Source organism: Lissotriton helveticus, chromosome 6, assembly GCF_964261635.1.
Source record: "Lissotriton helveticus chromosome 6, aLisHel1.1, whole genome shotgun sequence".
Classification (NCBI taxonomy): Eukaryota; Metazoa; Chordata; class Amphibia; order Caudata; family Salamandridae; genus Lissotriton; species Lissotriton helveticus.
The window spans coordinates 2,127,463,434-2,127,478,644 of record NC_136067.1 but is presented as its reverse complement, the minus strand read 5'-3'; the positions used below and the strand labels follow the sequence as shown (position 1 = coordinate 2,127,478,644).

Sequence of the window (15,211 nt, the reverse complement as noted above, 5' to 3'; positions counted from 1 at the left end):
ACCTGGCTATATGCAAATTAGTCCGTCCCTGGCCCAGTGCATCATGGGAACAGGGCAGACCAAACTACCAAGCCAATTCTTCACCAGAAAGGAGACAAGCTTCCGGGGACCGGTTTCTGGCATTTCAGCCGTCGTCGGCCCGGCTTGCTTGAATCCTGATGGAGCAGTGAGCAAGGGACTCATGTCTGAGTATACCCTGCCACACCTATAGTGGCCAAAAACGATTCCGAAAAGGGGGTGGTGATGAATAGAGTGCCTGAATTAAGCAGACCACTCTTACCCAGTCCAAAGATCAGGGCTTGATCCATCACCGTTATTTAGCTCACTGCCCCATCCCAGCTCAGAACCTGGCTATATGCAAATTAGTCCGTCCCTGGCCCAGTGCATCACGGGAACAGGGCAGACCAAACTACCAAGCCAATTCTTCACCAGAAAGGAGACAAGCTTCCGGGGACCGGTTTCTGGCATTTCAGCCGTCGTCGGCCCGGCTTGCTTGAATCCTGATGGACCAGTGAGCAAGGGACTCATGTCTGAGTATACCCTGCCACACCTATAGTGGCCAAAAACGATTCAGAAAAGGGGGTGGTGATGAACAGAGTGTCTGAATTAAGCAGACCACTCTTACCCAGTCCAAAGATCAGGGCTTGATCCATCACCGTTATTTAGCTCACTGCCCCATCACAGCTCAGAACCTGGCTATATGCAAATTAGTCCGTCCCTGGCCCAGTGCATCATGGGAACAGGGCAGACCAAACTACCAAGCCAATTCTTCACCAGAAAGGATACAAGCTTCCGGGGACCGGTTTCTTGCATTTCAGCCGTCGTCGGCCCGGCTTGCTTGAATCCTGATGGAGCAGTGAGCAAGGGACTCATGTCTGAGTATACCCTGCCACACCTATAGTGGCCAAAAACGATTCAGAAAAGGGGGTGGTGATGAACAGTGTCTGAATTAAGCAGACCACTCTTACCCAGTCCAAAGATCAGGGCTTGATCCATCACCGTTATTTAGCTCACTGCCCCATCCCAGCTCAGAACCTGGCTATATGCAAATTAGTCCGTCCCTGGCCCAGTGCATCATGGGAACAGGGCAGACCAAACTACCAAGCCAATTCTTCACCAGAAAGGAGACAAGCTTCCGGGGACCGGTTTCTGGCATTTCAGCAGTCGTCGGCCCGGCTTGCTTGAATCCTGATGGAGCAGTGAGCAAGGGACTCATGTCTGAGTATACCCTGCCACACCTATAGTGGCCAAAAATGATTCAGAAAAGGGGGTGGTGATGAACAGAGTGTCTGAATTAAGCAGACCACTTGCTCATTGCACCATCAGGATTCAAGCAAGCAGGGCCGACGACGGCTGAAATGCCAGAAACCGGTCCCCGGAAGCTTGTTTCCTTCCCAGTGTAAGAATTGGCTTGGTAGTTTGGTTTGCCCTGTTCCCATCATGCACTGGGACAGGAACAGACTAATTTGCATATAGCCAGGTTCTGAACTGGGATGGTGCAGTGAGCTAAAAAACGCGGTGTTGGATCTAGCCCTGATCTCTTGACTGGGTGAGAGTATTCTGCTTAATTCAGAAACTCTGTCATCACCACCCCTTGTTGTTAAATATTTTGTCCACCCTAAGCGTGGAAGGGTATACTCAGATGTGAGTCCCTTGCTCATTGCACCATCAGGATTCAAGCAAGCCGGGCCGACGATGGCTGAAATGCCAGAAACCGGTCCCCGGAAGCTTGTTTCCTTCCCAGTGTAAGAATTGGCTTGGTAGTTTGGTTTGCCCTGTTCCCATCATGCACTGGGACAGGAACAGACTAATTTGCATATAGCCAGGTTCTGAACTGGGATGGTGCAGTGAGCTAAAAAACGGTGTTGGATCTAGCCCTGATCTCTTGACTGGGTGAGAGTATTCTGCTTAATTCAGAAACTCTGTCCATCACCACCCCTTGTTGTTAAATATTTTGTCCACCCTAAGCGTGGAAGGGTATACTCAGATGTGAGTCCCTTGCTCATTGCACCATCAGGATTCAAGCAAGCCGGGCCGACGACGGCTGAAATGCCAGAAACCGGTCCCCGTAAGCTTGTTTCCTTCCCAGTGCAAGAATTGGCTTGGTAGTTTGGTTTGCCCTGTTCCCATCATGCACTGGGACAGGAACAGACTAATTTGCATATAGCCAGGTTCTGAACTGGGATGGTGCAGTGAGCTAAAAAACGGGGTTGGATCTAGCCCTGATCTCTTGACTGGGTGAGAGTATTCTACTTAATTCAGAAACTCTGTCCATCACCACCCCTTGTTGTTAAATATTTTGTCCACCCTAAGCGTGGAAGGTCATACTCAGATGTGAGTCCCTTGCTCATTGCACCATCAGGATTCAAGCAAGCCGGGCCGACGACGGCTGAAATGCCAGAAACCAGTCCCCGGAAGCTTGTTTCCTTCCCAGTGTAAGAATTGGCTTGGTAGTTTGGTTTGCCCTGTTCCCATCATGCACTGGGACAGGAACAGACTAATTTGCATATAGCCAGGTTCTGAACTGGGATGGTGCAGTGAGCTAAAAAACGGCGTTGGATCTAGCCCTGATCTCTTGACTGGGTGAGAGTATTCTGCTTAATTCAGAAACTCTGTCCATCACCACCCCTTGTTGTTAAATATTTTGTCCACCCTAAGCGTGGAAGGGTATACTCAGATGTGAGTCCCTTGCTCATTGCACCATCAGGATTCAAGCAAACCGGGCCGACGACGGCTGAAATGCCAGAAACCGGTCCCCGGAAGCTTGTTTCCTTCCCAGTGTAAGAATTGGCTTGGTAGCTTGGTTTGCCCTGTTCCCATCATGCACTGGGACAGGAACAGACTAATTTGCATATAGCCAGGCTCTGAACTGGGATGCTGCAGTGAGCTAAAAAACGGTGTTGGATCTAGCCCTTATCTCTTGACTGGGTGAGAGTATTCTGCTTAATTCAGAAACTCTGTCCATCACCACCCCTTGTTGTTAAATATTTTGTCCACCCTAAGCGTGGAAGGGTATACTCAGATGTGAGTCCCTTGCTCATTGCACCATCAGGATTCAAGCAAGCCGGGCCGACGACGGCTCAAATGCCAGAAACCGGTCCCCGGAAGCTTGTTTCCTTCCCAGTGTAAGAATTGGCTTGGTAGTTTGGTTTGCCCTGTTCCCATCATGCACTGGGACAGGAACAGACTAATTTGCATATAGCCAGGTTCTGAACTGGGATGGTGCAGTGAGCTAAAAAACGGTGTTGGATCTAGCCCTGATCTCTGGACTGGGTGAGAGTATTCTGCTTAATTCAGAAACTCTGTCCATCACCACCCCTTGTTGTTAAATATTTTGTCCACCCTAAGCGTGGAAGGGTATACTCAGATGTGAGTCCCTTGCTCATTGCACCATCAGGATTCAAGCAAGCCAGGCCGACGACGGCTGAAATGCAGAAACCGGTCCCCGGAAGCTTGTTTCCTTCCCAGTGTAAGAAGTGGCTTGGTAGTTTGGTTTGCCCTGTTCCCATCATGCACTGGGACAGGAACAGACTAATTTGCATTTAGCCAGGTTCTGAACTGGGATGGTGCAGTGAGCTAAAAAACGGTGTTGGATCTAGCCCTGATCTCTTGACTGGGTGAGAGTATTCTGCTTAATTCAGAAACTCTGTCCATCACCACCCCTTGTTGTTAAATATTTTGTCCACCCTAAGCGTGGAAGGGTATACTCAGATGTGAGTCCCTTGCTCATTGCACCATCAGGATTCAAGCAAGCCGGGCCGACGACGGCTGAAATGCCAGAAACCGGTCCTGGGAAGCTTGTTTCCTTCCCAGGGTAAGAATTGGCTTGGTAGTTTGGTTTGCCCTGTTCCCATCATGCACTGGGACAGGAACAGACTAATTTGCATATAGCCAGGTTCTGAACTGGGATGGTGCAGTGAGCTAAAAAACGGTGTTGGATCTAGCCCTGATCTCTTGACTGGGTGAGGGTATTCTGCTTAATTCAGAAACTCTGTCCATCACCACCCCTTGTTGTTAAATATTTTGTCCACCCTAAGCGTGGAAGGGTATACTCAGATGTGAGTCCCTTGCTCATTGCACCATCAGGATTCAAGCAAGCTGGGCCGACGACGGCTGAAATGCCAGAAACCGGTCCCCGGAAGCTTGTTTCCTTCCCAGTGTAAGAATTGGCTTGGTAGTTTGGTTTGCCCTGTTCCCATCATGCACTGGGACAGGAACAGACTAATTTGCATATAGCCAGGTTCTGAACTGGGATGGTGCAGTGAGCTAAAAAACGGTGTTGGATCTAGCCCTGATCTCTTGACTGGGTGAGGGTATTCTGCTTAATTCAGAAACTCTGTCAATCACCACCCCTTGTTGTTAAATATTTTGTCCACCCTAAGCGTGGAAGGGTATACTCAGATGTGAGTCCCTTGCTCATTGCACCATCAGGATTCAAGCAAGCCGGGCCGACGACGGCTGAAATGCCAGAAACCGGTCCCCGGAAGCTTGTTTCCTTCCCAGTGTAAGAATTGGCTTGGTAGTTTGGTTTGCCCTGTTCCCATCATGCACTGGGACAGGAACAGACTAATTTGCATATAGCCAGGTTCTGAACTGGGATGGTGCAGTGAGCTAAAAAACGTTGTTGGATCTAGCCCTGATCTCTTGACTGGGTGAGAGTATTCTGCTTAATGCAGTAACTCTGTCCATCACCACCCCTTGTTGTTAAATATTTTGTCCACCCTAAGCATGGAAGGGTATACTCAGATGTGAGTCTCTTGCTCATTGCACCATCAGGATTCAAGCAAGCCGGGCCGACGACGGCTGAAATGCCAGAAACCGTTCCCCGGAAGCTTGTTTCCTTCCCAGTGTAAGAATTGGCTTGGTAGTTTGGTTTGCCCTGTTTCCATCATGCACTGGGACAGGAACAGACTAATTTGCATATAGCCTGGTTCTGAACTGGGATGGTGCAGTAAGCTAAAAAACGGGGTTGGATCTAGCCCTGATCTCTTGACTGGGTGAGAGTATTCTGCTTAATTCAGAAACTCTGTCCATCACCACCCCTTGTTGTTAAATATTTTGTCCACCCTAAGCGTGGAAGGGTATACTCAGATGTGAGTCCCTTGCTCATTGCACCATCAGGATTCAAGCAAGCCGGGCCGACGACGGCTGAAATGCCAGAAACCGGTCCCTGGAAGCTTGTTTCCTACCCAGTGTAAGAATTGGCTTGGTATTTTGGTTTGCCCTGTTCCCATCATGCACTGGGACAGGAACAGACTAATTTGCATATAGCCAGGTTCTGAACAGGGATGGTGCAGTGAGCTAAAAAACGGTGTTGGATCTAGCCCTGATCTCTTGACTGGGTGAGAGTATTCTGCTTAATTCAGAAACTCTGTCCATCACCACCCCTTGTTGTTAAATATTTTGTCCACCCTAAGCGTGGAAGGGTATACTCAGATGTGAGCCCCTTGCTCATTGCACCATCAGGATTCAAGCAAGCCGGGCCGACGACGGCTGAAATGCCAGAAACCGGTCCCCGGAAGCTTGTTTCCTTCCCAGTGTAAGAATTGGCTTGGTAGTTTGGTTTGCCCTGTTCCCATCATGCACTGGGACAGGAACAGACTAATTTGCATATAGCCAGGTTCTGAACTGGGATGGTGCAGTGAGCTAAAAAACGGTGTTGGATCTAGCCCTGATCTCTTGACTGGGTTAGAGTATTCTGCTTAATTCAGAAACTCTGTCCATCACCACCCCTTGTTGTTAAATATTTTGTCCACCCTAAGCGTGGAAGGGTATACTCAGATATGAGTCCCTTGCTCATTGCACCATCAGGATTCAAGCAAGCCGGGCCGACGACGGCTGAAATGCCAGAAACCGGTCCCCGGAAGCTTGTTTCCTTCCCAGTGTAAGAATTGGCTTGGTAGTTTGGTTTGCCCTGTTCCCATCATGCACTGGGACAGGAACAGACTAATTTGCATATAGCCAGGTTCTGAACTGGGATGGTGCAGTGAGCTAAAAAACGGTGTTGGATCTAGCCCTGATCTCTTGACTGGGTGAGAGTATTCTGCTTAATTCAGAAACTCTGTCCATCACCACCCCTTGTTGTTAAATAAGTGATCATTAACTGCATAACCTTGTACTCTTTTGCAAGTCCCCTTCTTGACAGATTTGACATTTATCCCAACATATCATTCTCCATTTATTTCATGATTAGTTGATAATTGGTATTTTACCCTATGGTCCTCGCCCCACAGATTTGTCTCTTATTTGATTATGCTGTGTCAAGTCACTTTTGATTGTTTTGCTAAATGTTACAGGAAATATTTGCAATCTAGGAGAATTTGATCTGGTGTGGCCCACTACCCGGTCCCTGATCTTGTTTGTGTACTCCTTGTTGTTTCACAGTGTTGACCTCTATTGTATGGAGTTTATTCATGCTTTTGCCTCTGTGTACAGCGCTCTGATACCTGCAAGGGTCATGTTTGCGCTTTATAAAACTTTCCAAATAAATAAACAGAGTGGAACATGAGCGGAAAAAGAAACAAAAAGAGAAGCTGGAAAGAGGGAAAGTTGTTTGATTTAAAAGACTTAGTTCAACCTCAGTGACAGTGGGTGATCTTGTGAGAGCAATATAACCTTGCGCAGAAATCCTCTTAGAGTGGTCAAGTGGTTCCGAAATGCAGTAAAATTGGAGGATATTCGAATATGGAATGTAGGTAGAATGATGGTATTTCAATGTGGTGTGGGAGATGAGTGGAATGTTTGAAAGGATGGGGAAAAGAAATAAATCAACTAGGAGAAGAAGTGTAGGAAAAATAGAAGGATAACACAAAACCTAGTTTCATGAGAAATGATGTGAACTGTACAATTATCACATTTACAATGTTTTTTTCGTTTTTTTATGAAGGGGATATGTGTGATATAGGTGTAAGTATAACTTTAGAATGATATAGGATTCTATATGATATCATGGAGTGCTTACTAGGGGATCTACAATGTGCATCCTGTGAAAAGGAGAGTTAGAAGGTGGTCTCAGAGGTGGAGGGGACATTTTCCTGTACTAGATTGAACCTGAAGGAAATACATTATTTTTACTTCATCACATATGTGTGACGATTAGGCCTGGGCAGAGATCACAGAGTTTCGCAATTGGGCGGAATTCCCTTCCGAGTCCGGTGCAGACTTCCGTCAGCATACCCAAAAATACCCATATTTCTTTTCACCCACATGCTATTAATTCCCTCAATCTATCTGAACCCCACTATTTTTCTCTCTGTATGCCACTGGAGAACCTCTTTTCCATGGCCCCAGAAAGAATCCTACTGGAGTCTAGAGCAGTATGGGTGGATGCTACTCACAGGGTGATGGTGCTGTTAGGCAGCGACTCCAGGACGTGGCTGAGTTCCTTCCAAACTACTGTAGATCACCTTTCCGCTGGCCACATTGGGATGTGTGGGGGTCATTCCAGTGCCCCTCCAGTGCTCCTGTTTGAGGCCCGGGACAGGAGTGAACCCACCCCATGCAGGAGAAATAACAACAGACAGCCCAAGCTGTGTGGGGACAGGGGCCCTCCCATGGCACCCTGGACAATTCGGGGGCCCACCTACCCACAATTTCACTAGACAGTTCATTGAGACTACGATCCCTTATTACTCCTCTGCCGACATCCCTTCTCCGGTTTTTAATTGCAAAAAAACTAAGCTGTTGCACGGAACGCTACCTTACAACTACTTTACAATGTGTCAGCACCTTGCAGATCGATCCCGGTTCAATCTGTCGGGGACTTCAGAGGTACAACAGATAAAACAACACCACAAACAACTTTAGATCTGAGAGGAGCTCAGGCGGAAACAGAACCACTCATGGGGTAAGTGCGGGGGGAATGTATGGGTTTTAGGAGTTGCAGTCAGACAGGGTCATGGGAGTTGTAGTCATTCAGGGTCATTGGAGTTATAGTCCTTCAGGGTCATGGGAGTTGTAGTCCTTCAGGGTCATGAGAGTTGTAGTCATTCAGGGTCATGGGAGTTGTAGTCCTACAGGGTCATGGGAGTTGTAGTCCTTCAGGGTCATGGGAGTTGTAGTCCTTCAGGGTCATGGGAGTTGTAGTCATTCAGGGTCATGGGAGTTGTAGTCCTTCAGGGTCATGTGAGTTGTAGTCATTCAGGGTCATGGGAGTTGTAGTCCTTCAGGGTCATGGGAGTTGTAGTCATTCAGGGTCATGGGAGTTGTAGTCATTCAGGGTCATGGGAGTTGTAGTCCTACAGGGTCATGGGAGTTGTAGTCCTTCAGGGTCATGGGAGTTGTAGTCATTCAGGGTCATGAGAGTTGTAGTTAGGCTCCTTGGTTGACCAGCACTGTATAATGGCTGCCTATCCTAAGGTAAAGTTTTGTATCCCACTTTCTAACAAACATGAATTAATACTTATGTCAAGGGGCAGTCAGAAGGCTTGGATTAGAAGGACTGTTGACTACTGTTAGACCCGGCCTCTTGGCGTGGTCCTCCCTGACCCCTAGCAACCCCCCGCCCGAGCTATGCACCACGACAGACCCCGAGTCCCCAGGCCTAGCCGACCCTTTCCTCAGTATTACCCACACCCGTCCCCACACTTCCCCATCCGGGCCTCTATCTTCCCGGCCCGTAGGATCTGGGTGCCCACTTTCCAGCTCCTAAGATGGCCGCCCGATCCAGTGCGGCCTAGGCCGAGAGGCGCCACCCTGGCTGGAGGACAGCTCGCTCCCCTTGAGTGAGAGAGGGAGGAGTAATTTCTCTCACACCTCCGACCTCCCCTCGAGAGATGGGTTTCGATCGCCCCTCCGGCCACCCTGAGGGCTGGCTCCACGCCTGCTGTGTGTCTGGGACTCCTCCCGAACCTGACCTGCATGGATCAAAGGGCCGCATGGCAGGAACTGCCAACAAGTGCCCCCCAGGTGCCAAGACCCTACCGACCAGAACTCCGGAGATCAAAGAGGAGCAGGCCTATAACTGGGGATGCTCCGGGACTATCGACAGATTCGATTCTGGAACGACGAGAGCCCTGCTGACGTAGTCGCGGCTCGCCTGGCAGAGAAAGACTTCTGCTGGAACCACCTGAGCCCTGCTGAGTGACTCGCGGCTCCCCTGCAACTCTGAACCACCTGAGCCCTGCTGAGTGACTCGCGGCTCCCCTGCAACTCCTGAACTACCTGAGCCCTGCTGAGTGACTCGCGGCTCCCCGAAGATCGTAAGACCTCCGACATCTTGCTTGAGCCCTGCTGAGTGACTCGCGGCTCCCTGACTCTCCCGGTCCGGCTGGACCCCTACAGATCGCATCGTATCCCCCGGCTCGAGGATTGAGAGCTGTGCGCCGGATACGCTCCGAGCTCGACACCAAGACCTTAAGACTGTCCCGCTACCCTTACCCTGACCGAGACTTTCTCGAGCCCCAGCTCGATCCTGTACTTACTTGCTTTTACCGATCATAAAGATCTTCTGAAGTTCAAGATAAACTAACGTTATTAAGAAATCCGGGTAGTGTCTCTTTGTCGTGTGGTGTTGGTATAGTGTGTACGATCCTAGATTCGAGACTCTCCCCCTGAGAAGTCTCCCTCCAGTACTCATCTTGGTAACCCGGGAGGTGGGTCCCAGGGTGGTCAGGTGCACGTCCTGTCCTCCCCTGAGGTCGCCTTCTAACATCTACCAACTTTATGTTGCCCTGCTTGTCGGAAGTAGTTTGGGAAACTTTCTTTCAGTTTGGTTGTTGCGACTTGTTGCTGCTCTCACTCGCAGCGTCTTTTTGTGTTCCTGACTCATGCTGTCTGTTGTCAATGCTTAGCTGGCTATTTCCTTCTCAGATACCATAGGGAGCCAAACATATTCTGTTTTTTGAGACCATGGACTTTATCATGTATTTGACATATTACTGCATTTGTGATGGAAACCAAATACCTATAAAGAGACTGTGTTTTGCTTAATTGATTAACAGAGTTGGGAAGACAGGGAGATGCCTGGGGTATCAGCTGAGTGGTGTAATCTGACAGTGGCTTTGATGATTGAGTCATCTTCATAGTATGTGTTTAAAGTGCTCCTACGACCGTAGTGGAAATAGGGGTGGGCATCGAGTGCCGGTAAACTTTGCGAAGGCAGCGGAGACAGAGTTTTTTGCCAACCATCTTTTCCACACATTGCAGATGCTTTAACAGTGATGAATAAATAATTGTTTGCAATGAGAGCCATAATAATGCAAAATTGCATGGTGTTGTATTTACTCCTCACAAAGGAAAGTAGAGTTTGCAGAGCCAGTCACGTTCAGGAACGCTGTTCTTACATACCGTGCATAGAGCAATAGTTTAGCGGTTGTATTACCAACATTAAGACCATCACACATCAATTAACTGAGCTGGAAAAGTAAGGTTCCTGGGAATGGTTTGGATCAATATTCGGATACAATGGAAAGGGGTTTGCTAAAATAGGAGAGTGCCTTGGTAGTGTAAATGGAGAAAATCTGAAATTGCGTTTTGAACCCCTCTTTTTAATATATTAATTGGCATTGCATGTGTGCTTATTTCCATAAAGGTTGCCAAAGGAATTTCATCACCGAATACTAAGGATAGCGGGTATACGAAGCTGTCAGCAATAAGAGGAAGACAAAGAAATAGACTGGACGTAAAGGTTGAAGAAATGCAAAGTGAACTCAACAACACCATAGAGGATCTGAGAGAATCCAAAAAGAAGAACTCAAAGTTAATGAATGACGTCTTATAATAAAAGAATTAAGTGATGATTTAGAAACCATTAGGGGGGGGTTGTGGGAGTTGTTTTTCTTCTTTCATATTAAAAGCATGATAAATTGAATGTACACTAACTTATAGTGTCCTTGATCTTGCATCAACTTCACAATATATCATGTGATCTGTGCTGTTCTTCGTGTTCTAAATAAAGTATCGTGTGGGTCCACACACTCTGCCCCAGGATATTGCTATACAATGCATCAATTGAGGTGCTCGAGTAACCTCAATGACTAAATCCAATGTATTACTACAGCGAGAGAATCTTCAAATGCATTCTATAGTAAAATGTTTCTTCTCGCTCCTTTTCTATAGGCCCACATCCTGAGAACCGTGCATTTGTGTTGATTGTATCAATGTCTTTCTATGAAGTCCTGTAGAAGGGCAAGTAGACTTCTGTACTCAGGGGACCCTGTATCCCTACCTCTAGAAGGTGAACCTATGCCGGATTTCACTTAGAACTGTACTGAGCTCTATTGTACTTTTGACCCGTGTGCTTTGCTGATAGATTTACTGAGAGCATGTTTATGTAATTGACTATTAATTCTTTATACAAAGATTTGAACGGCAAACCTTGTCCTTCATTCTTTTCAAGAATACTTCAGCATTCGCCATTGAATTTCATCCAATTAAAACAGCACCAGCTCCAGTCAGTGAGCATCAAAGTCCATATCGGGACCGCTCCGCTTCGGATGCAAGCCATTGGTGGGCCTCATGAACTGGAATTTAGGATAGGGTTGCGAGCCAACATTGTTAAGAGATCATGACCAGGTCCATCAGTATGCAGAGAATCACCTACAACCATCTGAATAAAAGCCGCAACCTTCTTCGTAGCTGCTTCATGAAGTAGCCACAGACAGAGTGTTAAGTCAGAGTCTTTCTTTTTTTTTTAACTCTTTTTTTTAACATGGCTCATATCAGTCAACATTACAGTACAATGTTCAAATAGCACGAGATAGGTCAACAGTGTACAATATAAAGTAGGGCCAGCATGAACCACAAGCAAGACCTTTGAGTTGAAAATCCCCATCCCAGTCCACCCCCCATCTCCCTGTATCGCCTCCGAGGCCCCCAGATCATTTTCCATTTTTTAATACATCCTCTACTTTTGTAGATGGTCTCCTCCGCTCTCTGACACCAATCGAGATCGCGCACCCACTGATCCCATTGAGGCGTAGCCTGTGCCCCCAGGCACTGGCGATATTTCTTTTCGTGACACCTGCTGCCAATGACAGCCGGATTTTCCCATGTCTGGTCCAGTCAGTGGCCCCCTTGATCATTAATAGTAACCACCTGGGTTCCCTCGGTACCGGAGAGCCCACCTCCGCAGCCATCATATCCGTGACCTTAATCCAGAAGTGTACTATCTCTGGGCACTCCCACAAGATATGATAGAAGGAGCCTTCCCCCTGACATCCCCACGCGCAGAGGGCCGACTGACACCTACCCCATGAATACAAGTGGGTGAAGGGTAATATACGTGGTGCAAAAGTTTGAGCTGTACTAACCGGAACCGGACACGAATCGTAATTTCCCGAGGGCTCTACAGGGCGTCTTGCCAGTCTTCATCCTCCAATGCACCTAAGTCTCGCTGCCACTTCGCGAACAACGACACTAAAGGATCAGGCATAATGTTTATGAGCTTCCGATAGATAGTGGAAGTAGGCTTCTCAGGGGTGGGATCGAGGAGCAGGCGATCCTTCAAGGGGGAATACTCCGGAATGGAAGTGCCTCCTCGAATGTGTGAGCACAGGGCATGCGTGAGGCGCAGGTAGTGATATCGTTGTGAGTCGTGCATGTCATATTCTTTTTTCAGATATTCAAATGAGCGGGGGGCGTCTCCCTTCCACACGTCCCCCAGATATTTAATGCCTGTGAGCTTCCAACCCCGAAATCCAGCCAATCGGGACACCTCTGCCAACTGCTCACCGAGCCATAGGGGGGTTCTACCAGTTAGGGAGCCCGACCTCCGCAGAAATGTGTTCACCTCTCTCCGCTTCACAGTCTTGAGTCCCTGATATATTCATTTCATGATGTCAGCTAGCCCAGGAGCCAGACAATCATTTCACCTGATCAGGATCCCAATATGTCATGCCATGGGATTTTCTGAAAAGTCATTGGTGGGCAATTAGTTACATGATCCCTTTCCAGTGATGTCATCAGTATGCTAAATAGTTACTTTGAAACCTGAAAAATCCAATCTCTTTTATCACATAAAACGAAAAATTATGGAACAGCTCTCTGTTCGCTGGAAGCAGGCAGGAATCCTGCAGGCTGCTGTCAGCACTGTGTGGCTCAAGCCGCATTCTCATTAAGGCCCCCAGATGATTAATAACGGCCCCTTTATACTGTCCAATGTGACCAACATATAGTAGCCTTGTACAGTCTAAGAAGACTTAATTTGATATCAGCTGGTTTCTTCTTTTCTTATTCACTTATTGTAAGGCAGCTGGCTTGCAATGTTTGCATGCATGAAGCCATCTGTGGTGAAGCTTCCTGAAGCCCATGCAGATCAATGCGTCGCCAGGCTTACATGGAATTTATGTAGACAGATTCAAACTAATACCACACACCAGATTACCAGACTGAAGTAAACTCTCTCCACGCTGGACGCAAAGATCAAGATGCATTTTGAGGTCTCAGATACGCAATGCCCGCTCACTCATCGCCATGCTATAAGGACCTCCTTTCCACACCCACCTGATTATGAGGTCATTGCGTTATATTCAGTATTTCTATATTTTGTATGGAGTGGCTTTCGAACTATATTGTTTTACAGACAGTCATGTTTAATGTCTCTTTCCATACAGGTGACCAGTGGATAACACAATGGAGAGAGGAAACCAAAGCCTGGTGACTGAATTTATTCTTTCTGGTTTTTCTATTCCACCTCAGCTGAGAGCTATGCTATTTCCAGTTTTTCTCTTAATTTACCTCATCACGTTACTTGCAAACAGTCTCATTATTGCAGTTGTTAAAACGAATCCCCGGCTTCACTCTCCCATGTACTTTTTCCTTTGCAACTTGTCATTTTTGGATCTTTGCTTTTTGACAACAGATATCCCAACGTGCCTGAAGGGCTTGCTCTTGGAAAAGAATACCATCACATACTCTGGATGTGTCACCCAAATGTACTTCGGATTGGCGTTGGGCGCAACCCAATGTCTTCTTCTGGCAGTCATGGCTTTGGATCGCTATTTTGCAATCTGCAACCCCTTGAATTATCAACGCCTGATGAGTAAAGTCATCTGCATCAAAATATGCATCACTACTTGGACCAGTGGGTTCCTCATCTCTGTGGTGCTTGTGTCCTTCACAATAACTGTACCCTTGTGTGGGCACAATGAGGTCAACCATGTGGTCTGTGAAGTGGCTGCTGTCTTACGTTTGGCATGCATCGATACCCGCCTAATCGAGGCTATGATCGCAGGGATTGGGGTGGTGGGTCTCGTAATTCCTCTGTCCTTAATCATATTCACGTATCTTCACATCATCGCTACCATCCTGCGAATGCCGACAGCATCTGGCAGACACAAGGCTTTCTCCACCTGCGGCTCCCACCTGATGGTGGTTACCCTCTTCTACGGCACAACCATTGTCATGTACATGAGCCCCAGGTCAATGATCTCAGCGGACAGTAATAAGGTCATCGCTGTCTTCTATGGCTTAGTGACTCCGGCGCTCAACCCTCTCATATACACTCTACGCAACAAGGAAGTCAAAGGGGCTGTGAAGAATCTTTGTTGCAGAAACAAGGACTGGCAAAGATCCGAGGATGGGGTACTAAGAGAGAACCAGAAAGTGTGAACTGTACTGTTAGAGAAGACCTCACAGCTGGTGGGATGTCCATGTGACCATATCCTTTATCAGTTAAGGCTTTAAAAATCCTTTGAAACTTATAATTTCCAAATTCCTGTTCCTAAGAATAAAATATTTTAATGCAATGACAGCCTTACTGACGCCCGCACTGAGGGCCATAGAGATGTATTTGTCTTCAACAAATATGTGGCTATTTATTCAATAAGTCACAACTGAATGAGATGGTCCCCCCCCAGCGCCATGAGACCCTCACGGGTGAGTAGTGCGCTTTACAAATGATCTGATTGATTGATTGATTGATTGATTGATTGATTCCTAGGCCTTTCCTGTCACTGAATTTGATAACTCTTGTTAAATAAACATGTTTTCCTTCTTTTTTAAGTTCAAAAGAATTGTATTAATCAAAAGCAACAAGGTGTCGATACATAATACATAAGTGACTCAAAGGTAAGTGAAGGAAGGGGGAAAAGAAGGCAATAGCAATCAGGTGAAGCAACACAGCAGAATCAATGACGAAAAGCTAATCATGGGCTGTAAAGTGAAATATAAAATAAACAGTAGTTACAAAACATGTTCAGGGAAAAGTATATACACAGTAGTTGATAAGGAAGAAAAAAAAGGAATGCAAAAGGTATTCAAGGGGGTTCGG

The 15,211-nt window shown here is 47.2% G+C and overlaps 1 protein-coding gene across 1 annotated transcript; it reads left to right on the top strand.

Annotated features, from left to right (window-relative positions):
- The first annotated feature begins 13,572 nt into the window (after positions 1-13,572).
- LOC144763094 (olfactory receptor 13C8-like) lies at positions 13,573-14,550 on the top strand. Its single transcript, XM_078648390.1, has one exon. It carries the CDS (start codon positions 13,573-13,575, stop codon positions 14,548-14,550), a length of 978 nt encoding a protein of 325 aa, XP_078504516.1.
- The last annotated feature ends 661 nt before the right edge of the window (positions 14,551-15,211 follow it).